Source organism: Prunus persica, chromosome G2, assembly GCF_000346465.2.
Source record: "Prunus persica cultivar Lovell chromosome G2, Prunus_persica_NCBIv2, whole genome shotgun sequence".
Taxonomy (NCBI): domain Eukaryota; kingdom Viridiplantae; phylum Streptophyta; class Magnoliopsida; order Rosales; family Rosaceae; genus Prunus; species Prunus persica.
This window is the reverse complement of record NC_034010.1, coordinates 12,851,880-12,879,581: the sequence shown is the minus strand read 5'-3', so window position 1 is coordinate 12,879,581 and position 27,702 is coordinate 12,851,880. Positions and strand designations below refer to the sequence as shown.

Here is a 27,702-nt window from a genome sequence, read left to right as displayed (position 1 = left end):
GGTCGGACAAAAGAAAATGTCAATTAAAAAAGACCCTGCCAGTATCAAACACAGGCAGAAACGAACCAGCAGTAACGGGTGGCAGTAGCATGCGTGTATATATATATATATATATATATATATATATATATATATAGTTCCGATCTCTTGGACCACAGGAGTTCAAAAGATTGTGGTCACTCACCGTTAGATATTAATCCAATGGTTCAAAAAAGTTTTTAAAAAGAAATACAAGAGTGAGTGAACCGTTGAATTTACATCTAATAATGAGTGACCACAAATCTCTTGGACCCTTGTAGTCCAAGAGAACAGGACTGATATATATATATCACAATAAATTACATAATCACATAATCCTCACCACCCTTCGCAGACCCCCATTGCCTTAACAAGTGGTTCTTCACTCAATTGGGTATAGTAAATAAAACAGAAATTGCAAAGCCTCTCCTAAGTAAGCCCCTGGTAAGAATGGCCGTCTCCGTAGATGCAGCTGTTGTGGAACTTCTTGATAGCAGTAACTATGTGGATTGGAGTGTATGGGTTAAAACTTACTTGCTGGCTCAAGACCTTTGGGATGTAGTGGAACAAGACGAAGAAGAAGAAGAAGAAGAAGAAGCTGATGATAAGTTCAAAGCTTGGAGGGAGAAGAATGCCACGGCTTTACATACAATCCAAATTTCTTGCGGGCGGGAAGCTTCTTCCCTCATTAGAAACACCAGTTCAGCCAAACGCGCTTGGGATACTTTGGCAGAAAACTTCAAGCCAAAACCAAGTAAGTCCTCAGTTCAAATCTTGAATCTCAACAAATCTGTGAGAAGTAAATATTCGACTTAAACCAGAAATATATATTTATATACATATTATATATAACCTAAACATTTAATTGATTAACCACAAGACCACTATTTATGTTTCTTATTATACTAACACATATATAATTAAGGACTGATCAATTTACGTTTTGTTCTTTTACATTTTGATCTCCCTACTTATGCAAATTACATGTGTAACAATATGGAAATTAAATTTAACGGTGTCAATTTACCCCTTTGGCTTTACTTATTTATTTTAAAATAGCTAATTTCCCCATGAATCACGAAACTACCCAATTTATACCCCATGCTCATATTCCGAGCAATTCCATTCAAGATGTCAGGCAAAACAAATGCACATACCACGCCATATTCTTTACACAAAAGTTGCCTTGAAAGTCTTCAAAAGTTAGTCAATTGCTAAGCACCTAACTTTGCAAAATGACAATTAGTGCCACTTTTTGTAAAGAATATGATGTCAAACGATAATGAGTCTCTTAAAACGTGACTTTAATTGACGATATATGGTTGATGTAATTGATAAGAATTCGAGTTGGGTACATCGACTAGTTTTGTATATTTTATAGGAAAATTTGGTTGAAATGAAAGTTTGGGGGTAGATTGACACAATCTATATATAATTCATGAGGGAGGGAAAACGAAGTATACTTCAAATCGTAATCATATATTAATGTAACAAACGTGCTGCAAAAATTGGAGGTTCTACTCCCAAAAAAAGAGTGGAAGTTTTAACTTCAGCCATCCCCTTCAATTGAGGTTACCGGTCTTGAAATTTTGAAGGCCCTGTGCAAACCTTAAATTGGGACCTCACATAAGCTAACACAAACTTACACCATTATGTAATGTCATACAATAAATATTTTTTTTTTCTTCAAGTGATCAAAGTACCCCTACTCCCAAGGACAAAATTGAAATTTCACAAAAGAATTAAATTGGATTAAATCGATAACATTGGGTCAGAGATGTTACACTTTTTGAATAATCACCATGATTGTGACGATGAGTCTTTGTCATCATAGGTCATACTCAGATATTAAATATTTTTTAACACCTAATTTATTTTGCATCAATATTCCAAGAACATCATTAATTCGATGCAATTATTTTGGTTGACTTAGTTGGATGCATTATTTTTGCGAAATTGAATATCTAAGCATAATTACTGACTAATTCGTTCGGGTATTTATTATTTCAGTTTGTGGTTGTGAAAGTAGATGGGATATTGAATGTTGGTGTTGACATTGGACAAGCCTTTAACACAAGCAGGTTTTGAAGTCGAGTCCTAAATAGAAGTTGAGGCCCTACAAACCAACACAACTAGAAACGTCTTTGTGTCAACAATTTGCTCACTCTGTATATATATAACATTTGTTATACATATAGAGTGCTGCTATTCCCACCCACTTGTCCTATTTTCTCACTCACTGTGTAAATTTGAAAAATTAAAATCCTACTTTTTCACCCACCATTATTCATAAAATACCCTTTAATTATTAATTCGACCAAACACCATCAACTCCAAGTTAAAAACATAAAAATTTTAACCCAAAAAAAAAAAAAAAAAAATCTTCATCTTCTTCATGTGTTTTCAACATCACGACCTTACCCTACCATATTAATATTCTCATCAACCCCTTAGCAATACTGGTGGCTTCACGACCGCGACACCACCACCACAACAACATACAACCAACAAGACTACAATGGATTTTTAATTGAAGTGATGTTATATGGAATAAGGACCCATATGTGTGTTAATCAGACTAAAAAATCTTTAAAATTGGAATAAAATTAAAGGACAATTTGGCCTCACCTACCAACCCTGACACAATATTAAAGGTGGAGTTGAGAATTTGATTTGATTTTTTTTTTTTAAACTTTTCAAAGGATTAGGATGGGTAGATCAATGCTCGCTGAATTTGTTGAGGTCAGGAAGATGGAAAGAATATGGAGAGTAAAAGAAAAAATTTATTTTCTTTTTAAAATTTGTTTTATTTTTAGAGTTTTAGAAGTCATTTTACATAGGGATAAATTTGTCTTTAAATTTTTTAAAATAAGGTGGGTGGAAAAATATGAGGTGGGTGAAAATAGCAGCACTCTACATATATTATACACATGAAAAAAAATTGGGGCCCCTAAAATTTAGGGGCCCTGTGCGGTGGCACCACTTGCACACCCTCAGGGCCACCCCTATTGAGGTATATCCCTCCAATCACATTATTGAGGAGACACTTTGTAGGCCCATTTTGCATATGATAAACTTGTTTTTCTTCTTGGATCAAAATGTTGGGAATGATAGCTAAAAATAAAAACTAATAAATAATTGAGATATTTAGTTATATACTCATTTTTAGCACTACCGATAAACCTTACACTATTTAATTTCTATAAATAAACAAACAAAAAAAAACACAAAAAATGACAGCTGACCCTATTAAATTTAATTTTTATTATTAAATTACTTTGATGCCCTATTGAGTGTTTTGGATTTTTTTTTTATGAGGTTTTAGGTTTGGGCTAGTTTTAAGAAATCGACAACAATTTTGTAATTTATAGGAAGTTCGAAGCCTTTTTGTTATGTTGTAAATGGACTTTAAGTATGTTTCTAAAGTTCATTTCATATATTGTTTTTTTATTATATAATTTTGGCCCTTATATTGGGTATAATAGTGAATCTCCTTAAATAAACTGTCAGTGTATATATGATTCATTTACACTTCTAGCTACATATTCTTGATCTGACTGAAAAAAAGAAAGAGCTACATACATATTATATGCATGGGTACAATCCATTCAATTATTAAGACAAAAAATAAATGGATTATGTTATCTGAAATTATTAATAAAATTAATTAACAAACTTTGCGCAGGATATTACAATGACTTCCATCAATGTCAGCCGTTGTTCGATGCTGTGTGGAGTGGGGATTGGGATGAAGCAAAGCAGTTTCTTACCCTACATCCCAATGCAATAAGAACAAGACTTCCATCTACAAACGAGATAGCTCTTCACATGGCAACAGATCTAGAGCACGAGCATATTGTGGAAGAGTTGGTGCAGTTGATGTCCGAGGAAGACTTAGAAATAACAGGTAATGATGGTTGGACAGCTCTTGCTCTTGCTGCAAGTAGAGGAAATATAAAAATGGTTGAATGCATGGTTAGAAAGAGCAAGAAAATACTTAGTATTCCCACTTGGGACAGCAATAATGTGACTCCAGTTGTCTTGGCTTCTATGAATGAACAATGGGATATCGTTGATTATCTTTACTCCGTCACTCCCTTCCAAGATCTAATGCCAGAAAAAGGACCATACGGGGCTGGACTTCTTTGCACCTTTATTATGGGCATGAAATTTGGTAAGAGTTGTAATCTTATAACAATGAAATTGATTACTCCTTTTTTTCCTTAATTATAAAAACTTGTTTTTCCCTACTACAGGTATTGCTCGGGAATTAATTCAGCGTTGTCCACAATTGGTCTTTACCAAGGGCCAAGATGGGGCATTCCCGATGGAAGCATTTATGCCTTCTGCATTCCCGAGTGGAACACGCCTCAAATTATGGCAAATATGGATCTATAATTGTTAGTATCCACATTCTCTTCCCTCTTACAATTACAATTATATATTTTCAATTTTACATTGACTGTAATGAACCTGACACTTCAAAATTGACTGCGCTTTTGAATTTGAGCCTTGAAACTTCAAAATAATATAGTTATTGATCTTAATGGCTAAGAAATGACAACTTCAGTGACTTTATCGGAGGGAGGGGTTCAAAACATCAGACTAAGAAGGAAATGGAGCACCCAGATGAGAGATGTGGAAATGCTGAATTGGTTTTTTTAATTATTGTTTTAACTTCTTATCTCAAAGAATTGGAAGGGGTCTGTTGGCTGCGAGGTTTGGGAAGACAAAGGAAGAAGATGAAGGATCAGAACTGTTATTTTCTTTTTATTATTCTATTTTTAATTAAGAGTTAAAGGTATTTTCACACTGTTATCTAAGAGCACATGTGACAGAATATTAACATAGGAACATGAGGGGACATGGAAAAAGTTGACAACACACAAAACATATATACGTAAATCAATTATGAAAAGATTGAAGGATGTTGAGGTTTCAACCCAAACTAATTGGCAATGGGGGAGTAACCCAACTTTTTATAAGCCCCTTCTAGGTTTCTCAACTATCCAATGTGGAATTTTCAAGCCTAACACGTGGCAATACATTTTGGGTGACGTGGAGCACGTGTGGCCGTTGGGCTTTCACACGTGGGCAACCCGCTCTGATACCATGAAGGATATTGAGGTTCCACCCCAAACCAATTGGCAATGGGGAGAGTAACCCAACTCCTTATAAGCCCTTGCTAGGTTTCTCAACTTTCCAATATAGGACTATTTACCTTCACATTCTCTCACATATCCATAATTGTAATAGAAATAGTAATTCGAAATATATTGATTGAGGTTAATTACTGTTATTTTTTGAAAGGTATACACATAGAGCGTGCCATCAGTGATATTCGTGTAAGTGTTCAAAATGAAGGAAAAGAAGAATGTAATCGAATGAAGATCACTTGGTCAGGTATGTTGCGATTATGGTTTTATCTGATAAAATTTAAATAATTTCTTCTTATGTTATTGAACTCTTCGCACTTTGTTTTTGCATTAAGAATACTGAAGAAGAATAACTAATGTTCATGAGCAAATAAGAATCTGTCATTGCACAGTTGGGAAGGCAATGGAAGGAAACCAATTTGTGCTAATATGTGTCGAGACAAGAATTATGATATTTAGGTTGGTGGAAGCAAATATTTGAAGATCCTAGGTCAAATAATTAGTCCTATCAATTTGGGGATTCTTGTAATAATGAGGAATTTGATTCTAATAAAATTCCTAATTGGTTCAATCTCTCTAAATTAGGGAAAAATAATTCTTTTCCATGTGAGGGATTATTCTTCCGAAACTCTAGCCACCAAGGCCCCTATAAATATGTGGCCACAGACAAAGCACGAGGTACGTCTACAACTCTGTAAGGAGGAAAAAGGGATTACTAGACGAATATTCTCTAGGGAGGAAAATCAATCCCACAAGGTGTATGGTATCTAGCTCTCTACCGGATTCTCTTCAATGTTAGAGCAAGCTCAATGGACCCATAAACCATTATCTTTCTTCACCAGTCTCTATCAAGTTATTGCAAGGAGATCTTGATTAACATGCTCCGTATTTTTCAACCCCAGACCACCTCTATTCTTAGGACAAATAGTACTCCAACTGACAAGATGCACTTTCCTTCTCCTATCAGTTGATCTCCAAATAAAGTTCTTATTCAACCTATCCAACTCCCTACAAACTGTCATAGGCAGTTTAACCGTTTGCATAGTATATAGATCGGGATAGTAGAAGTAACAGACTGAACCAAAGCCACTCTGCCAACCATAGAAAGGGATTCAGTCTTTTATTTATGTCGCTAGTCTTCCTTCCATGAATTAGTGGAACACCCAAGTATCTTCCCAAGTCACTGGTTAAGGGGGAACCACATCATTGGGAAATCTCCATCGCTTTAACTTTCTCAATATTAGGAGAGTAATACTCCACAATCTTCTCAAAATCCACTAACTGCTCGGACATCTTATAGAAATAATCAATACTACCCTTGCTCATAATCTTGAACTGTTTTGGAGAAGCTTCTGCGAAGAGAATCACATCATCTAGGTGGGAAATATGGGTCCGCTTCTTAGCTGCCAAAACTGGTTTCCGAAGTTTCATTATGACACCACTACTACATTTTACACTTTGCGCGACGAAGAGAATTTCGTCGCGCAAAATACATTGTAGTCGCACAAATTTTAATGCGACAGAAACTTCGTCGCGCAGAGATTGAGAAGAAAGACTTTGCGCGACCAAGTTTTTTCATTGGTCGCGCAAAGTGACTTTGCGCGACGAAAAAATATTGGTAGCGCAAAGTAACTTTGCGCGACGAAAAAATATTGGTGGCGCAAAACTTTGCGCGACGAGACACATTGGTCGCGCAAAGCACTACTACATTTTACTCTTTGCGCGACGAATAACAAAACGTCGCGCAAAGTCTGATTTAGTCGCACTAATTTCAGCGCGACAAAACATTCGTTGTGCATATTCCGTTGCGCGAAGATCGTGAAGAAAGCCTTTGCGCGACGAGGTATAATTCTTCGTCGCGCAAAACAGTGCGACGGGGAAACCATCATTGCACCAACAGTGTGGAGACGGAACAACTGTTCGTCGCATAAATCTTTGCGCGACGACCAAGTATTCGCCGCACGTATATTTGCGCGACAACAGGAATAGCGCGACGAAATTTAATTCGTCGCGCAAAACTTGTTCGGGAGACGTATATGTTCGTCACAGAACCATTCGCGCGATGAGAATGTTTTCGTCGCTCATATCTTTGCGCGAGGAACATCATTGTCGTCGCGCAGAAATAGATGCGCGACGAAACCTTTCGTCGCGCAAAACGTGTTTGCGAGACGTATGTGTTCGTCGCGCAAGAATGAAAAGCAATCAAAAAAGTTGATTTTTTAATTTTTTTTGTTACAAGTTTGCGCGACGACATGTTTTCCATCGCGCAAAAATAATATTACAATTTTTTTTAAAAAAAAAAAATTGGTTTTTTTTATTGATTAAACAATGAAATTGCAATAAAAATAAATTAGAATAAATTTTTGTTATAAAATAAAATAAATGTATTACAAATAAAATAAATGTTTATGATGAAAATAAATACACTAATCAAATAATGAAGCAAAATCAACCGGATCGTCGCCAGTATGCGGCTCGGAGGTCTGGGCGTCCACCGGGGCAGTGGTCTGGTGGGCATGCTCTGGGTGGACGGGCTGGGAGGTCGGCACATCAAAACGCGGGACTGGAATGCCGGACTGTGCGAGGGACTGCAGATGACCGACATCTGGCTCTGAAGAGTGGCCACCTGTGCTGTCAAAGCAGTGACCTGACTGTTCGACTGCGCTGATGAACGGGGTCTGGGTTCCCTCCGCCTGGCATTCCCCATCCCTCGACAATATGTCCCCGGTCTCCTCCCTAGAGTCTGATCCAATGTCTCCGTCAAGATTTGAAACCCAGCATCCTGTGGAGGATCCACAGACTCGATCGGAGTATCGGGAGGAAGTTGGGAGACAGACTCCTGAAGAACCAACTGGCTCCTCTCCACCATCGTCGTCTGTTTAGCATAACATAAAATATAAATTCAAACACTCATATAATGAACTTTAAAGTTGAATCGTAACATAAGAACTAAAATTAAATAATACTTACATGAAGGGACTCGGCCAACTCATTCCCAGGCCGAACATAAACGTCGCCAAACACGTCGATCTCTGGGAATTTGGACCCCCCCTAAATTGAACAAAAGAAGACAAATATTAGAACGACAAAATAAATTAAGAATAATGAAAAAGTGAAAAATTAAATAAAAATTATTCTATTATTACCTGACGCCGTGCATCCATCCGATAGGAGAAGGGCCTGGAACCCGAATGATGGAGAAGAGTCTTCTTCTTCCTATTGCCCTTATTGACTTTGGCTTTATTCTGTTATACAAAAAATAAAACGTATTAGTTGAAATTGAAATTAAATATAAAAAATTAAAAAAATATTTGTAATAAAATAAAATAAAATATACAAAATTACCACAAAAGCGGGCGCCTGAAAATGAGCGCAGAGCCACGCCCAACTATCCTCCCGCCCCTCAAGCTCTTTCGGGCAACCCTCTTGAAGAGCGACTTGCGGATCATCGAACGCCTCAAAATGGTGGTGCAAGTCGCTCTTCCACTGCTTGTACCTCTCAGAGAAGAGTCTGTTGACGTACGCCAACGACTCTTCGTCAAGATCCTCCAAGTTGTAGTTCGTCTGCAATAAATTAATTACATACATTTAAATAATATAAAAACTACGTTTGAAAGAAAAAGAATGAAAAGGCCTGCATACCGACAACTGGCCGCGAACCGCAGTCTTGGTCTCGTCAGGCATCACCTTCCAAGACATCCATTGCATCGGGCAATAGCTCCGAATGACATGACCAATGTCGTGGGCCAAGGAGCTATGCAACTCCGCCGTCGGTGCAGCCCGATGTCGCTCGTCGTATCCGATGTTGATACGACTGTTGGTCACCCGGGTGACCTTCGCCGTCTTCAATTGCCGACACGGCCCTCGGGTGTTCTTCTTTGCTGCAAAGAAAGATGACATGAATGTTAAATAAAAAATAAATTTAACAATCAAATACACACAAAAATTAAAAAACAACAAGAAGAAATAAAACATAAAATGAACTGGATAAATGTGATGGCTATACCCGACGCATCCGTGGATGTGGTGTCGGTGGTGCTGACGGGCCGATGACGCCGCCTGGCGCTAACAGGCTGCGCCACTGATGACGCTGATGAGGCAGGCGCCTGGGACCCCGCAGGTCCAACTGCCAAGTGCTCCATCAGTGCTGGCGCAGTGGCAGCAGATGTCGGCTGAGTCGGGGGCTCCGAACTCTGCGTGGTCGTCACCGCCGTACGACGTGTAATCTGGTCTGACATCTACACAATTTCATAAATACAGAAACGAATTAATAAAATATACGAATATCCGATATTAATATTATACAATTCAGATTATTGACCTAGGGTTTACGAGTTCGGAGTATCCGGGACTCTGATCCACGATCCGTCGAATCGTAGACGATCCAACAAATACAACCTACACCATACGTGAGTTTGAGTTCGATCCAACGGTCCGAACATAACAACCCCGGAAATCGCACAATAGGCAAAATCCGTTCGAGACGCAAACGGCAACCAAATTCCAATCCGAAAACACCTATGCGCTCGTGACAACCACACGATTGCACTGGGACCTAATTCAGGCTGCTACAGTACCCCACGCGCCGCCCCACGCGCCGCCCCAAAGCGATACCAATCGCCGAAAAATTCGTAAAACTAAGGGCCAAGGTTCCTACCCTAGGTTGAATACATCATTTCGGGCCACTTTTGTTCTCGGACATAGCCCGAAAAATGGCCGGAAGTGGCCGGAATTGAAATTCAAAATCCAGCCGAAACTTAGGGTTTTAAATTAAGCGGCCTAGAGCAACAATCAACCAATTCCTACCCAACCATCAGCTAAAGCATGAAAAATAGGACAGAAACCATACCTCAGGTGTAGGAATTGGTTGCCGGAGGAGGGAGAATCACGGCGGAGCCGATTCGGTGAAAATCGAAGAAATCGCGGCGGCTGGCTCGACGGTGACGGCGGGGGAGCTCCGGGGTAACAGCAGTGTGGCGGGCGCGGTCCAAATCCATCGAAATTTGGGGAGAGAGACGGCGGAGTGGAAGAAAACCAGGAAACTGGGGAAGAAGGAGGCCATCGCGTGGTTTCTGAAATTTTATTCGTTTTTGCGCGACGAATATATCCACACGTCGCGCAAGAAATTTTAAATGGGTATTGCGCGACGAAACAAAGGTTTATTCCATCGCGCAATGTTGGCAGTCCGCCTAAATTTGGGATTTAGGGTTTAGCGGGCGATATTGAAATCTTGCGCGACGCAGTGATAAAAGATACGTTGTGCAAGAAAGTTAAAAGGGTATTGCGCGACGAAAGACGAGTTTATTCTTGCGTCGCGCAATGTTGGCAGTCCGCCCAAATTTGGGATTTAGGGTTTAGCGGGAGATATTGAAATCTTGTGCGACGCAGTGATAAGCGTTACGTCGCGCAACAAATTTTAATAGGGTATTGCGCGACGAATCACGTCAGTTCGTCGCGCAATGTTGGCAGACCGCCCAAATTTGGGATGTAGGGTTTAGCGGGCGATATTGAAATCTTGCGCGACGCACTGATAACGTTACGTCGCGCAAGAAATTTTAATAGGGTATTGCGCGACGAATCAAGTTACATCGTCGCGCAAAAACACCCACAAAATTTTCACTAAGTGTCCAGACGGAGGAAGAGCGGGGCTGAAAGTTCTAAACACGTTTGTTCGTCGCGCAATGTCCTTAAAAACTCGCAACCCAAATGTATGGAAAACCGCCCGAAGAGAAAGGATGGCTGCGATTGCGCGACGAACAAGTGCAGCGTCGCGCAAAAACACCCAAAAAATTTTCACTAAGTGTCCAGAGGGAGGAAGAGTGGGAGGCGAAAGTTCTGGTGATATTGCGCGACGAACCTAACATTTTCCGTCGCGCAATCCCGTCCTGGCAAGGCTTTGCGCGATTAAACACGTGTGTTCGTCGCGCAAACCCTGTACCCTAAACCCTAAACCCTAAACCCTAAACCCTAAACCACAGAAACCCTACACCCGAAACTAGTTTTCATGATCCGACCGGTAAACTTGTTTTTTTATACTTCAAATCATATATGCCGAAAATCGAAACAAACAAACATTAAGAGATCAAGTAACAGGACGAAACTTTTCGACGGTTGTAAATGAAAAGTCATGATTTAACGGTTAATTTAGCTCTGATTTGTAAGATTTTTTACTGCTACTTTTCTTTACCCTATGTGAATACAATTAGTGAATTTGATCATGAATTTCAGATGTTTACACTAGGGTGATACGACAAAATGTTATGTTATATTTAACGAAAGTATAAGTAAACGATTCATTGTTCGTGAATATATGATTGCTATGGCAAACGCATTCTACGAAAGTAGTTTCAGCAATCGAACCGTCAAACTTGTTTATTTGTACTTCAAGATCTTAGACCCCAAAAATTGGAAAAAAAAAAACATTCGGAGATCAAGTAACGGGTCAAAACTTTTGAACGGTTATAAATGAAAACTCATTATTTAACGGTTATTTTAACTCCGATTTATATGAATTTTTACACCTACACTCCATGACCCAATATGAATACAATGAACTAACTCGATCGTCAATTTCAAATATATATGTGTATATATAATATATATTGTAAAATCATATAATATTTGCGCGACGAAGAAATGTTTTACGTCGCGCAAAAGTTCATCGCGTGACGCATGACACTTTGTCGCGCAATAGATTATCTTTGTCGCGCAAACTTATGAACGACGATATTTATTCGTCGCGCAAAAATTGCGTTCTTCGTCGCGCATGGGTTTTCAGATTTGAAAAATGTTTATTGTCAATAATTTTCAAACTTTGTATAAAAATGTTTGGATATAATTAGTTATCAATGTTTTATAACAAATTTTGTATCATTTTCATTTTGTAAATGTGTGTTGTGAAAAAAAAAAATTACAAATTGTTATTAAAAGGGTTTGGATAGATTGATGTACCAATGTTTTGTAACTAAATGTATTTGAATAATGTTTCAGTTGTCCACATATATAAGATTTGGATATTTGTACTACATATATTCGAACATTTGTATTACACAAAGTCTGTACACAAACATAATAAAATTATAAAAAATTGAATTATTCATCATCTGAACTATAATAACTTTCGTTATCGTCGCTATCATCACTTTCGGTCTCCCAATCCTCCTCCTCCTCGTCTGCTATAACTACATCATCTTCGCTGCTCGAGCCCACTGCAACATCGAATCTTGGGAGATCCCCGAGGTCAATTGTAATTGACTGAATCGGTACTTCGATTGAAGACACTCCTTGAATTTGAAACGGTTCTTGTATAACATGTGTATCTCGAAGTGTATCCGCATCATTTTCCATTGATGATTCTAAACGTTGGTCAGCCACATTGTCGACGTCGTTGTCAGTGTTCCCGTCTAATTCTGGTATAGCATACACGTTCCTATGATCCATCTTCTGAACAACTTTCCAACTGCTCCCGGCTTTAGGGTCATCTAGATACACAATTTGTGTTGCCATGTTCGCCAAAATGTAAGGGTCGTCATCATACCAAGTTCTGTTAATGTTCACAAATAGTAAGCCATGGTCGATTTTAACACTTCCCGACCTATTTGGGTTGCTATCAAACCATCGACACTTAAACATGATCACTTGGTATCGATCTTTGCAAAGCAATTGAACGACATTTGTGAGTTTCCCATAGAAATCAATGTTCGTACTTTTGCCTCCACATGGGACATGGACACCGCTGTTTTGCGTACACAACTTGTCATCTCGTGCAGCCCCCAAAAATTTAACACCGTTAATATAACAACCCTAAAACAATTCAGCGCGAATAGGGCCGAAGGCCAAGTTATATAACTCATCACTGTAAGTGGGGGAATTCGATGATTTCAACTTATTCACCTAATTTAATAGAAAACCATTCACATGTTAGTCTGATAAAATTAAATACTAAAATTTATATTTGTCAAATACAAAAAACTTATAACTTACAGATTCCAAAAACCATTGTGGAAACAATTCACGTTGTTTCTGGGCAACTAAATGTGATGGATGTTCTCGTTTCATCATCTCTTCATGCTCATCTAAGTATGCCATTATCTCATCACAATTGTTCAGTACGAACCAATGCGCTACTTCCATGTCATTTGGAGAAAACGACTCTCCTCGTCCAGGATCTCCAAAGGGCCGTGCGCTTTGGGCAAAAACAGAAAGTTTTTCCTTTCTCATACCTCCGTCGTTATTACGCTGAGGACGATTGAAAGCCGTCTCCACATCTTTTAAATACATTCCACAGAAAGTAAGCGACTCATATTGAACCCAAGCCTCTATAATTGATCCTTCGGGCTTCGCCCGGTTGCGTACACTTTTTTTCAGCTCTCCAAGAAGCCTGTCAAAATAAAAAGATATGATACAATATAGCAAGCCTGTGATAATGATGCATACACAAACGAAAAGGATTATATACCTTTCTATTGGATACATCCAGCGATAGTTGACAGGACCAGCAAGCAATGCCTCTTCTGGCAAGTGAACCATCACGTGCATCATACTTGTGAAGAAAGCTGGAGGAAATATCATCTCAAACTTGCATAGGACTTGGACAATGTCATGGCGCAACTGCAATATGTCTGTCTTTCGCAATGTTTTTGCCGTCAGTTGGGAAAAAAATCTGGACAACAACATGATTGGCTTCACAACATCTTCCGGCAATAGATGTCGAATACCCATAGGAAGTAGGCGTTGCATAAACACATGGCAGTCATGGCTCTTAAGTCCAGTAAATTTACCCCCGTCAACATTCACGCAACGAGCGATATTAGAAGCATACCCATCAGGAAACTTTACAGACGATACAAACTTTAGAAACTCTTTTTTGTCATTCGGTTTCATAGAGAAGAATGCAAGATCCCTTCTAGCTTTATCACTGTCCCTATTCATCCATAAACCCCTTCGGATGCCCATTCTTTCCAAATCAAGACGAGCTTTGATCGTGTCCTTCGTCTTCCCCTTAATATCTAGAATCGTGCCCACCAATGTGTCGAATACATTTTTCTCAACATGCATCACATCTAGATTGTGCCTCAATTTCAGTTTCGACCAATATGGGAGCTCAAAAAACATAGGCTTGTGTGTCCAGTTCAAATGTGTAGAAGATCTGGTCCGACTAACTGTTTTCTCGAACGGAGTAAAATCCAAACGGTTCAGCTGTTCCAAGATCTCATCACCGGACCATTCTCTAGGTCTGAGGCGACGCTCTGTGTTCCCGTCGAACTCTTTATCTTTTTCTCGCCACTCGTGGTCCCATGGCAACCATCTCCGATGACCAAGGTAACAAACTTTTCCCACGTGCCAACTAGAAGTTACATCTTCCTTGCATACAGGACATGCCATATAACCTTTTGTGCTCCACCCAGAAACCATTGCATATGCTGGAAAATCATTCACAGTCCACATAACTGCTGCTCGTAAAGTGAACATCCTCCCAGTTGATTTATCGTACGTGCGAACACCGTTTGTCCATAAATCCTTCAGCTCATCAACCAGAGGCCTTAAGTACACATCAATTGACCTGCCAGGATCCTCAGTTATCAAAACAGTCATCATCATGTATTCTTTTTTCATGCATTTCCAAGGCGGCAAATTATATGGGAATGCGAAAATCGGCCAAGTGCTGTGGTGTTAGTTTAGAACCCCATACGGATTGAATCCGTCAGTGGCAAGTGCCAATCTAACATTTCGGGGATCAGCAGCAAACGTTTCATGCTCTTTGTAGAATAACATGCAATTGTTTTTGCAAGCGTGGATTTTTTCATAACCCAATCCAAGACCATGCAACACCTTCTGTGCATGTTTATGATCTTTCGGCAAACAATTGTCCGTCGGAAGCATTCTCTTGAAAACCCCCAAAAAGTAATCGAAACACAAGTTCGACATACGATACTTTATTTTTCCGTGCATTAGCTCCACAATGGCAGTGAGAACGGAAAAGCTCTCGCACCCCGGGTATAACTCTTGGTTGGCATTTTTTAACAGTTTTTCATACTGTTCAAACTCCGCACTGTCTATTGCTGTAGGCACGTCATCTTCCCCTTCCTGATTGATGTTGGTCGATGCGAATGGAAAAGCATCCTGTATAATACCCATGACTTGATCATTAGGATCCACAATAGGTTCAACATTGTCCACTCTTGGGGCATTTGAAGACGAAGCATGGTCTACTTGTTCGCCGTGAAGATTCCAAATGCTATATGTTTCAATCATTCCATTCCTTACTAAATGAAATCCAACATTTTCAATTGTCTCCCACAACGTGTTGTTACACCTCCTACGAGGGCAACGGATTCTAGTTGCACCCGGGTTGTGTCTACGTGCAAACTTAATAAAATCCTCGATTCCATCCAAGTATTCATCTGCGCATCTATTCGGGTTCTGTATCCACCTTCTGCTCATAATTCCTGAAACCACAATCACGACACAACAATTACAACAACTTCATACGAAGTTATAATGTCACCTTATGCCTCCGGTAAGGGCCCTATCCCATTCGGGAATGCATAGTCCTGTCACGTAACCTACGGCTACATGAGATTAGATTTCGACGTGGATTAATTTCGACAGCATCTCGACACAGTTCTTGAAGTGGGCATAGGTATAAATACCTACGTACCACCCGAAGAACGTACCGAGATGACACCGAAATCTCCACAATCGAAACCTAATCCTGTAGCCGAAGATTATGTGACAACACTATGCATTACCAAACTGTCCAAATAATGGGACAATTCAAGAATTAATTGGACCGCAGTCATGCCTTACGCATCCATGCACGAAATCCAACTAATCTTGAACGGGAAACTACGTGTTACTAAACATAAAAATAAAAGTACGAAGTTAATTTTAATTAACTTCGTACATCACAAATACATTGTGCTACGTCACGCATAATTTCACAACATTATATACATATAACTTCACAAAAAAATTACAAACATAACAAACAAACTTTTACAATAACATACCTTCTCAATTGTTCTCCACTGATCACAGATATCCCTAACGAGAACAAAATTAATAGCGTTAGTACGAATTTACGTTAATACAATTAAACTAACGACAAAAAATACATACCCAATGAACGTATTGAATTGACAGCAGAACAGCGGCAGGAGGAGTGAGAGAGAGGAGAGAGAGGCAGAATGCAATTTCTGCATTCTGCCTCTGCAATGGCAGATACTAATATGAAGAAGAAGGACTTTGTGCGACGAACAATGGAATTCGTCGCGCAAACTGCCGTCGCAAAAGGGCACTTTTCCGTCGCACAAAACAACATTTCCGTCGCGCAAATACGTGCCGACATCTGCTTTTTTGCGCGACGAAGAATACTGTTCGTCGCACAAACATTCGTTGCGCAAATTATATCTTTCATCGCGCAAGGTTAAAGTTTCGTCGCGCAACATATTAATTTCGTCGCGCAAGAACTCACCGGCGTTTAACTTTTCGCGACGAAGAATATCCGTCGCGCAAACAACATTTTATCCGCCCTTCATTTTGGCGCCAAAAAAAAGTATCCCTCGTTTTCTTACGCGATGGTACATTTTTCCGTCGCGCTAAGTTGTCTTTTGAGACGAAAACTCTCGTCGCGCAAATTTTTTTACAGCCAAAAAAAAGGCGCCAATTTTCTGTCCATCTTTACGCGACGACGCTTGTGTTTGTCGCGCAATATTGTCATGCGCGACGATTTGTGTCGTTGCGCAAGGTTTTGGCGCCAACCAAAAAACCCGGGTTTTTTTCTATTACCTTTGCGCGATGAAATTAATTTTGGTCGCGCATAGATTGTTTGCGCGACGATTATTTTTGTCGCGCTATTTTTTGGTTGTTTGCGCGACGGAAATTTTTTTTCATCGCAATTGTGTTGTTTGCGCTACGAAAACGTATTCGTCGCGCAAATAGTAAATCGTACTAGTGAAGGTTTGCGCGACGAAAAATATTGGTTGCGCAAAGGTTTGCGCGACGAAACACATTAGTCGCGCAAAGGTTTGCGCGACGAAACACATTGGTCGCGCAAAGGTTTGCGCGACGAAACACATTGTTAGCAAATTCCCGCGTCCCATTTTTGGTAGCCGCCTACATTTTTAGAGTTTTGCGCGACGAATACTAACGTCGCGCAAATATTTGCATGACGAAATATTTTTTGTGTTTTAAATTTTTTTAATTAAAATAAACTAATTTAATAGTTTGAGCTACAAAATAATTTGTCGCGCAAGATTTTTGACTTTTGTTTTATTATTTCTTTAATATTAATTTATTTATATTAATTTATTCAAATTTTTACTTTTTAAATTTAATTTAATTGTATGATTTTTTTTAAATCACTTTAATTTAAATTGATATTAATTTAATTATATTAATTTTTTCGAATTTTTACTTTTTAAATTTAATTTAATTGTAAGATTTTTCTTAATTACTTTAATTTAAATTGACATATTCAAAATAAAATTACACATGAAAAATAGTGATCAAATTATCCAATATATATATATATATAATATTCAAAATGTACACATAAATTAACAAAGTACAATAATAAAATTCTAATACAAGCGTATTGTGGTGGTAGTGGTGGATGATATGTTTTGATAGCTTCCTAATCCTCAACTTTAGCCATCAAAGTCTCGATGATTACCTACAAAAAAATAAATATGGTCAAATAACAACAACAACAAAAAAAAGAATACATAATCTCCCCTAAAATTGTTATACCACAAATCCAACCCAAACTCCAATCTCTCCCCTTTACTCAACCCCAAACTCCACACAAACTCAAAACTAACTCCAAAAACACATATTAATGAAAAAAATTTAAAATTTGGAGAGAATATACCTTTTGGCAAGATTGAGAGTGAGTGAGAATGAGAGGGAGAAGTGAGTGTGAGAGAATTAGATAAGATAGTGATAGAGAGATGAGAGAGTGACAGATAATGAAAAGATAGATGAGAGAGTGAGTGAGAGTGAGAGATAGTGAAGAGAGAGATGAGAGATTAAGTGAGAGGAGTGAGTGTGAGAGAAACGGTGGGATTTGGGGAGAGGGAAAGAGAGAGGAGAGGTAAGAGTAGAGAAAGACATTGAGAAAATAGTGGAGGAGTTATTTCGGTTTTAAAAATCGTATCACTTTGCGCGACGAAAAATATTGTTGGTCGCGCAAAGTTTTGCGCGACGAAACATATTGGTCTCGCAAAGTTTTGCGCGACGAATAAAGGAATATTGGTCGCGCTAAGTCTAAAAAAAATATTTCTTTTTTCACAAAATTCCCTCATCCCATTTTGGTACCCGCCAAAATTTAACTTTGCGCGACAAAAAATACATATTGGTCGCGCAAAGTCTAAAAAAAATTCCCGCATCCCATTTTTGGTACCCGCCAAAATTTAACTTTGCGCAACGAACATAGGAATATTGGTCGCGCAAAGTCAAAAAAAATTATTTTAAAAAAAAAAATTTCCCGCATCCCATTTTTGGTACCCGCCTAAATTTTTAAATTTTTGCGTGACGAAAAGTACATATTGGTCGCGCAAAGTCTAAAATAATTATATAAAAAAAGTCCCGCGTCCCACTTTTGGTACCCGCCCAAATTTTTGCGCGACGAAAAATATATATTGGTCGCGCAAAGTTTTGAGCGACAAAAAATATTGGTCGCGCAAAGTCTAAAGTTTTTTTTTTCAATTTTAAAAACCCGCGTCCCATTTTTGGTACTCGCCCAAATTTTTTGAGTTTTGCACGACGAACTGTTGGTCGCGCAAACTTTTGAGAGACGAAAAATTGGTTCGTAGCACAATATTTATAAAAATAATTTTTTTGAATAATAAAAAATAAAAAAAAAATATTTTATGATTTAAAATATAATTAAGGTGAAAGCTACTTAATAAATGTATATACTATTCAATTTCTTAAGTGTTATACGTACAAAATAAATAAATTTAAAGCTACTTAATAAATAAATATATATATATACACACACCATTCAACGATCCAACCATAAGACTTGTTTGTATATACTTCAAGATCGTATACCCCAAAAATCGCAAAAAACAAATATTCAGAGATCTAGTAACGGGACAAAATTTTTCGATAGTTATAAATGAAAAATCACGATTTAACGGTTATTTTAACTCCGATTTTGATGAATTTTTTTACAGCTACACTCCTTGACCCTATAGGAATACAATGACTGAGTTTGATCTTCAATTTAAAACATTTGCACTAGTGGATACCACAAAATCTTATGTTATATTTAACGAAAGTATAAATAAACTCTTAATTGTTAGTGAATATATTGTTTTGATGGCATATGCATTCTACGAAACTAGTTTCAACGATCCAACCGTCAAACTTTTTTTTTATACTTCGAGATCATATACGCCAAAAATCGGAAAAAATAAACATTCATAGATCAAGTAACGGGACAAAACTTTTCGACTGTTATAAATGAAAAATCATGATTTAATGGTTATTTTAACTCCGATTTTGATGATTTTTTACAGCTACACTCCTTGACCTTATATGAATACAATGACTGAATTTGATCTTCAATTTAAAATATTTGTACTAGTGGATACCACAAAATCTTATGTTATATCTAACGAAAGTATAAATAAACTCTTAATTGTTAGTGAATATATTGTTTTGATGACATACGCATTCTACGAAACTAGTTTCAACGATCCAACCGTCAAACTTGTTTGTTTATACTTCGAGATCATATACGCCAAAAATCGGAAAAAATAAACATTCAGAGATCAAGTAAAGGGACAAAACTTTTCAACGGTTATAAATGAAAAATCATGATTTAACAGTTATTTTAACTCCGATTTTGATGATTTTTTACAGCTACACTCCTTGACCCTATATGAATACAATGACTGAATTTGATCTTCAATTTAAAATGTTTACACTAGTGGATACCACAAAATCTTATGTTATATTTAACGAAAATATAAATAAACTCTTAATTGTTAGTGAATATATTGTTTTGATGGCATACACATTCTACGAAACTAGTTTCAACGATCCAACCATCAAACTTGTTTGTTTATACTTTGAGATCATATACGCCAAAAATCGAAAAAAATAAACATTCATAGATCAAGTCACGGGATAAAACTTTTCGACGGTTATAAGTGAAAAATCTTATTTAACGGTTATTTTAACTCCGATTTTGATGATTTTTTACAGCTACACTCCTTGACCCTATATGAATACAATGACTGAATTTGATCTTCAATTTAAAATATTTACACTAGAGGATACCGCAAAATCTTATGTTATATTTAACGAAAGTATAAATAAACTCTTAATTGTTAGTGAATATATTGTTTTGATGGCATATGCATTCAAAAAAACTAGTTTCAACGATCCAACTGTCAAACTTGTTTGTTTATACTTCGAGATCATATACTCCAAAAATCGAAAAAAATAAACATTCAGAGATCAAGTAATGTGACAAAACTTATCGACAGTTATAATGAAAAATCTTGATTTAACGGTTATTTTAACTCCGATTTTGATGATTTTTTACAGCTACACTCCTTGACCCTATATGAATACAATGAACTAATTCAATCGTCAATTTAAAATATATATTTTCTAACAAAAACCCAATCCGAACAACAATAATATATTTTTCTAACAAAAATCCGATCCGATCTAAAATAATAAATTTAAAGCTACTTAATAAATATATATACCGTTTAATTTCTTAAGTGTTATGCATACAAAATAAGAAACAAAAATAAATTGGTTTAGGTGACAAAATGTTTGGATTACGTCATGCAAAGATTTTAAAAAATAATTTTTTTATTTTATTTATTTTTATAAGGACTTTGCGCGACGAAGTTTACTTTTCGTCGCGCAAAATTGGTCGCGCAAGACTTTGAGCGACGATGTATTGTCGTCGCGCAAAAATTTGTCGCGCGAAGTGACTTTGCGCGACGAATTATTTTTCGTTGCACAAAATTTGGTCGCACAAGACTTTGAGCGACGAAGTTTCAAGTTTCGTTGCGCAAAGTGACTTTGAGCGACGAATAGTTTTTCGTCGCGCAAAATTTGGTCGCGCAAGGGTTTTTTTTTACTAGTGACATGATGTTGTAGAATATGAGCTAACTACTCAAGGCATAAAACAAGATGATATGGGGGCAAAGGATCCCTTTGGCTCACCACACCTTTCGGAATAAACTTCCTAGTCATCTCTGTAATACGTACTTAGGTGACGAAAAGTATATTTAAATGATATTCAACCAAAAACACAACAAACTTCACACTCTAGACCTTGACCAAATACTCTTATGACTAGTCAACTGTCATATATGAATTATACCAAATAATAACATACACAGAGCATATCAAGATGTACCTGCAAGCCTAGAGAGTTACTTGTGACAACCTAGGCACTCAGAAGGACCCGTCAATCTAGGCATCCCCTGTGCTAGCAACAACTACGGTGAAAGTGTGTGAAGGCAACACAATCAAGTAAACACCAAACAGCAGAAAATGATGACTAGTTAACCACAAGAACACAAATCCAGAAACACATGAACTTCATGCGATGACTAGTCAACTATCAAGAACACAAATCTAGAAAATTTATAGAGATGGAAACCAGAAATTGTTCACCCAGAAACCCACCATTGGGAAAAACTGGGGGTCATCAACCGATCAAGCAATCCACTAAGCAAAAAGATTCTTACAAAGAAACACTAGCAAGCTCAAAAAATTCCTAAGTATATTTAGGAAGATGAGCTTTACCTCATTTGTGCAATCTTCTTCTCCAGCTTAGCAAAACCAGTAGCTTAGGTCTTCATGGCAATGGCAACTCCTTCTTCAGGTCTTTCATCCCATGGCACCAGCTGGCTAGCTCCAACTCAAACAAGAACGAAATTTAGATTCAAAGGGAGAATGACCAATTTCTTCAAGAAACCATACTCTTGAAGAAATATATATATATATATATATATATGAGAGAGTGTTTACTTCGATTAAACATAAAGGAATCCATTAACATTGAAGAGAGCATGGCATCACAAGAACCATAATAGCATGGAACGGAGTAATTTGAAAATTTGAAAATTATGTTAGTGCTTCAATCTCTATCCTAGGGCTTAGAGGTTTAGTTCCTCATACTAACTGAAAATAAAAATGGTAACATAAACATAATGAAGATATAATTTTACAGATTTTTTTATCAAAGGATATTTGTTGAAATATCACCTGAACTTATACCTTAGTTTCAATTTGTCACATGAAAAAAAAACTTAAGTGAAATGTCACCTATTTCAAAATCCATGATTTGTCACCTGAGTTTAACATCATCCAATTTTCCATCTATTTTGAAGGGTATTTTAGTCTTTTCATTTTGAAGGATATTTTAAAAATGGAAAAAATTATTATTAAAAAAATAAAGCTTAAATGTAAAAATGGCTGGGGGTTGAATGTGAAACGATATATAATTTTTATAATTTTCAAGGGTCTTTTCATAATTTTTTTATAATGAATTTTCCATTTTTAAAATACTTTTGAAAATAAAAAGACTAAAATACCCTTGAAAATAGTTGGAAAATTGGATGATGTTAAAGTCAGGTGACAAATATTGGATTTTGAAAAATTCAGGTGACATTTCACTTAAATTTTTTTTTTCAGGTGACAAATTAAAACTAAGGTATAAGTTCAGGTGACATTTCAATGAATATCCCTTTTATCAATGAATGAGCCACAAGGGGCTGTTATGGTGCATAGTTTCCTACTTCTCCTTCATTTCTTTCTTGCTTACTCTCTCATATGTTTAGAGACTCTAGCTACTTCCCTTTTTATAGCAGCTAGCCCATCATTTCCCATTGGTTCTTTTGCTTTGCATATTTTGAAAATGTTGAAAGCTTCCTCATCTTTTCATCTAACTAGCCTTTATCTCTTCTTGATGCATAAGTTTATTCCCTTCATCGTTAGCTGCACTCCTATCATATCGTACTCATTTTGTATTACCATTTGATGGGACATTTGCACCAAACTCCTCATAAGTTCTTGCTAGGTTTTTAAGCTTTCTAGGACATTTCCACTTTCACATTCTCACATGCTCTGGCATGTGCGGAGAATTTTCTAGCTAAACACGTAGACAATACATATTCGGTAACATGGAGCGGGTGTGGTCGTTGGGCTTTACACTCGAGCAAACTCACCAATTATGTCCAAAATGCAAGAAGTATCGGAAGGATATTGAGAGACCTTCTCAACATCCTTCAAACTTGGTTTGCGTTTATCAAGGGTCCTGCCTGGAAATGGCATTAAGAATTTATTTGGGACATTATAAATATTATATTGCTTGTATAATTTTCCACATCACATGCATATTATATGGAGGAAGCTTTTATCGAGCCTGAATGAGACACTATGAGAATGTGAATATGAAAATGTCCTACATTGGAAAGTTAGAAAACTTTATAAGGACTTATAAGGTATTGGGCTACTCCTCCTCATTGCAAATTAATTTTGGGGTGAAACGTGAACTTCCTCCAGACACACACCAATCATTCATATGTCCATTTGCCCACATTACCGTCTGAAATGATATTATTAGACACATGTAGCGAAATATGGAGCTGAATTGAGTTTTCTGTTTTCAAGAATTTAATTAACTAAATTTAAATGTCCTTGAAATTTGAGCAAATGGAAAAAGAGTGGTGAATTTTTTTATTGCAATTAATTGGGTGTTTATAGGGAAAATATAATTAGATTAAAACAAAAAAGGAGTTGCAATTTTGGATAATTGGAAAACTAGCTGTTGAAATTTATTTTACATTGATTTGGAGAAAAAAAAAAACATATATAGAATTATTCAAAACCTAGTCATCTAATTTTGAAAGCTGTTACATCAACACCTATATAAAAGACGTGTGGATGAACAATCATTTAGAAAAAATAACTGAAAAGTTGTGTGCGTGCTCATGCTCCGAATATCGGCGAGTAGGCGAAAAGCCGCACATATTTTGCGAGGGTTGGAGTCCCAGAACAGCATCACGTCGCCCGCTTGTTTTTCCGGATGCAACAACCAGTGGGGATAAGGGTTCAGCCCAGCCCACTATACATGTTCGCATCCATGTATGGATCTAAATATTCAAGTGAACTAATACTTCTTCCTTTTTATACATTTTGTCATCATCTAATTAACAGAGATACATACAGCTTTCACCATCTTATATTTAGATTTTGAATTTCCATTGCAGTGGTAGGTCTCTTGCAAGGTTTGAAATCAAATCTCCTTGAACGTTTGGGTATGCTACAATTTTTTTTTTTTCATCTTTTCTTTATTCTCCATTAATTGTTTTAGCAATAAATTTTTTCATGAATTAGTGGTATGACATGTTTTTTTTTTAAATGCCAACCTAGGAATCAACCGCATACGCCAAATAAAACAGGGGCATATTCAATCACTTGAACTCCTACATCACATGTGTGAATTGATAAAACATTCACGTAGCAAAGATTATGTACGTAAAGCAATTTTCAGAGCTATCGAGAAAGGGATGTTTGAGTTTACTGACAGTGTATTGCAAGCAAGACCAGATCTCGTGTGGATCCAGAACCAAATGGGAAGGGACCCCTTTCAGTTTGCAATTGAATGTCGCCAAGAAAAAATTTATAGCCTTATTTATAGACTCAATAAAAGAAAAAGAACATTGATTGGAACTTTTGGAGATAACTATGGCAATTGCTCGCTACATATGACCGGGATGCTATCCCCATTGGCAAAGCTCGATAATATCTCAGGTGCAGCTTTGCAAATGCAGAGAGAACTGCAATGGTTTAAGGTCAGAACATATTCTATATAATTCATAGTTATTTTTTTTCTTCTCTCTTATGAATTAGCTTTCATATATATGCCCTTTTAAAGACCCTTTTTTGTTTGTAAATTGTGGGAATCGGCCGTGGGCACTCTATAGTAATTTATTAATAGGCATGATCTGCTTTCAATTACAGTTCAAAGGTCATTCTGCTACAAACTAGCTAAAATAATAAATCACAAAGGCATCTAACATTACATGTCATATGCTTATAAAAGACAAAAATAACTGATTTCAAATTTTTATATACTATTCCCCATGATCTATGTTTCTGGCTCCGCCTTGGTGTGTAAAATATAATATTATGAGATATTTAGTGATATACCCATTTCTAGCACTAATATTATAAATAAACTCTACACAATTGAATTCCTATAAACAAACCCAAAAAAAACCCAAAAAATGATAGCTGGCCTTATTGAATTTAATATTGATTATTAAATTACTTTGATGCCCTATTGAGTGCTTTGGGTATTTTTATGAGATTTTGGGGTTGGGCTTGTTTTAAGAAATTGATGGCAGTTTTGTAATTTATAAGAAGTTAAAAGCTTTTTTGTTATGTTGTAAATGGGCTTTGGGTGTGTTTCTAAAGTCCATTTTATGTAGGGTATTTTTATAATTTGGGCCCCCATATTGGGTATAATAGTGAATCTCCCTAATATTATTCGAACTTTTTCTCTTTGTTTTTGGTTTGCTATTGGTTTGTTCATGAAGGTGTCAAACTTGTTTTGGTATAAACGAAGTGCTCTAAGTCTAACCAAACCAATTTCAAACTGCCCTCGAGCTTTATGCGCATATTCAAATGAAGGCCTGCACGCAATCAATAAAAGCATTATCCACTAAGCATATGGGTTCATCTTTGTTCTCTACATCATTCATCAATATTCATTTGTCAAATTGTGGCTTTTCCAACGTTTGCATTACATTGCATCAGCAGATAGACGGATGCTGTCTTAAAAAAATTAAAGAAAATCGGAGTTACTTTATACTTTTTCAACTTATACAAATTGTAACATAGATGAAAATAAATTGTTTGGGCTGAAATGAGTCATTAAACATTATTTTAGAATCATGCTGTGTATTGAGAGCATGTTTTCGTTACAAAAAGTGTAAAAGAATCGACAATCATGCTCTCTATTTTTTAGTTAAAATTTAGCTAAACACATATAAACATTATTTTAGAAGCTCTCTATAAAATTTTAACTCCAATTATGCTATAACTATCTTTTAATTGGTCTATCTCTATAAAAATAATAACATACAAAATAGTTATCATTAATTAAAGGTTTAAAATATTCATAAAATAAAGCATCATTAAATTATAGGATGCCACAAGGAGTCCTTTCTCTTTTCTCAAATTTAGGAGCTCCTAGAAGTCTCCCTATTTTAGGAGGTGGATAGGGAGTATGGTTGGAGTTGTATTTTTCCAATTCCTCCCTAAAATTTGTTTAAGGAGGTCATTTAGGGAGCCCGTTGTAGATGCTCTAGAAAGGTGGTCAGCACAGTTACGATTAGTAGTTTATTCATTCCAATATTGAAAACTAATGCTTCAAACGCATTTTCTAATCGAAAACTAGAGCAAAATAGCACGAGTTAAACTATAACCTTTAATAGAAACGTCAAATGCAGAATGAAAAGAAAAATTGGAATAAAGGTCGGCCCTAAGATGTCTTATTCAACTTACTTTATGGTCAGCATGCTAGTCTTCTTGTTACCTCTGCTCTCCAATGGTTTGGGTTTGTATGGCTTCTCTCAAATTTCAAAGATTCAAGGGGGAATTATTGGAAAAATAGAGTAATAATCTTTTACTCATATGAATATTTGTGTTCAACAAAAATGTAGGAGGTCGAGACTATTGTATTACCCCGGACGAAAGACTCTACTAATAACGACGGTATGACGCCACGTAAGCTGTTTACTAAGAACCACAAAGAATTGGTGAAGGAAGGAGAAAGATGGATGAAAGGAACTGCATCTTCATGTACAGTTGTAGGTGCTCTCATTATTACCATCATGTTTGCTGCAGCATTCACAATTCCCGGTGGAAACAATGGAGAAACAGGCTTCCCAATATTCCTGCATAAAAAGTTGTTTATGGCTTTTATAGTTTCAGATGCTATATCTCTCTTTTCTTCCACAACTTCAGTGTTGATGTTCTTGGGAATCCTTACATCACGTTATGCAGAAGATGATTTCCTCAAATCCTTACCAACAAAGATGATAATAGGGCTTTCCACACTATTCTTCTCTATTGCCGCCATGATGGTTGCCTTTTCTTCTGCCCTTTTCATTATGGTCCATGAACAGTCGTGGATTGTTATTCCAATGATTTTCCTTGCTAGTATTCCAATCACCTTATTTATTTGGATGCAATTTCCTCTTCTAGTTGAGATGTACATTTCTACTTATGGAGGAGGAATATTTGACAGGAAAGTGAAATCGAGGGCATAAATTCTTCTACTTGGAAGAGCAATATTTGATAGGAAAGTGAAATCATGGACATAATTTCTTGATGGTACGTATAAGTGGTAATGTATAACTTTCGTAATGTTGTAACTTCTAAGAAGCTTGTATGCATTGTCCATGCCATGTATGTGTTTGGCATCCTATAATAAAACTAAAAGTTCAATATCTATTTTATTTGTTCTTGTGAA

General features: G+C 36.9%; 1 protein-coding gene across 1 annotated transcript; it reads left to right on the top strand.

The window, feature by feature from the left end:
* LOC18787917 lies at positions 335 to 27,702 on the top strand. The gene is made up of 7 exons (XM_007221318.2): positions 335 to 772; positions 3,704 to 4,192; positions 4,275 to 4,418; positions 5,329 to 5,421; positions 24,431 to 24,478; positions 24,594 to 25,015; positions 26,891 to 27,702. The coding sequence occupies exons 1-7, from the start codon at positions 469 to 471 to the stop codon at positions 27,497 to 27,499; spliced, it is 2,109 nt and encodes a 702-aa protein (XP_007221380.2). The 5' UTR covers positions 335 to 468; the 3' UTR covers positions 27,500 to 27,702.

Bases quoted from the DNA above. Each gene is read 5' to 3' on its own strand.
- LOC18787917 (XM_007221318.2), top strand. From the start codon at position 469: ATGGCCGTCTCCGTAGATGCAGCTGTTGTGGAACTTCTTGATAGCAGT. The intron at 773-3,703 runs GTAAGTCCTCAG...AACTTTGCGCAG, and splicing joins AAACTTCAAGCCAAAACCAA to GATATTACAATGACTTCCAT. The intron at 25,016-26,890 runs GTCAGAACATAT...ACAAAAATGTAG, and splicing joins GAGAACTGCAATGGTTTAAG to GAGGTCGAGACTATTGTATT.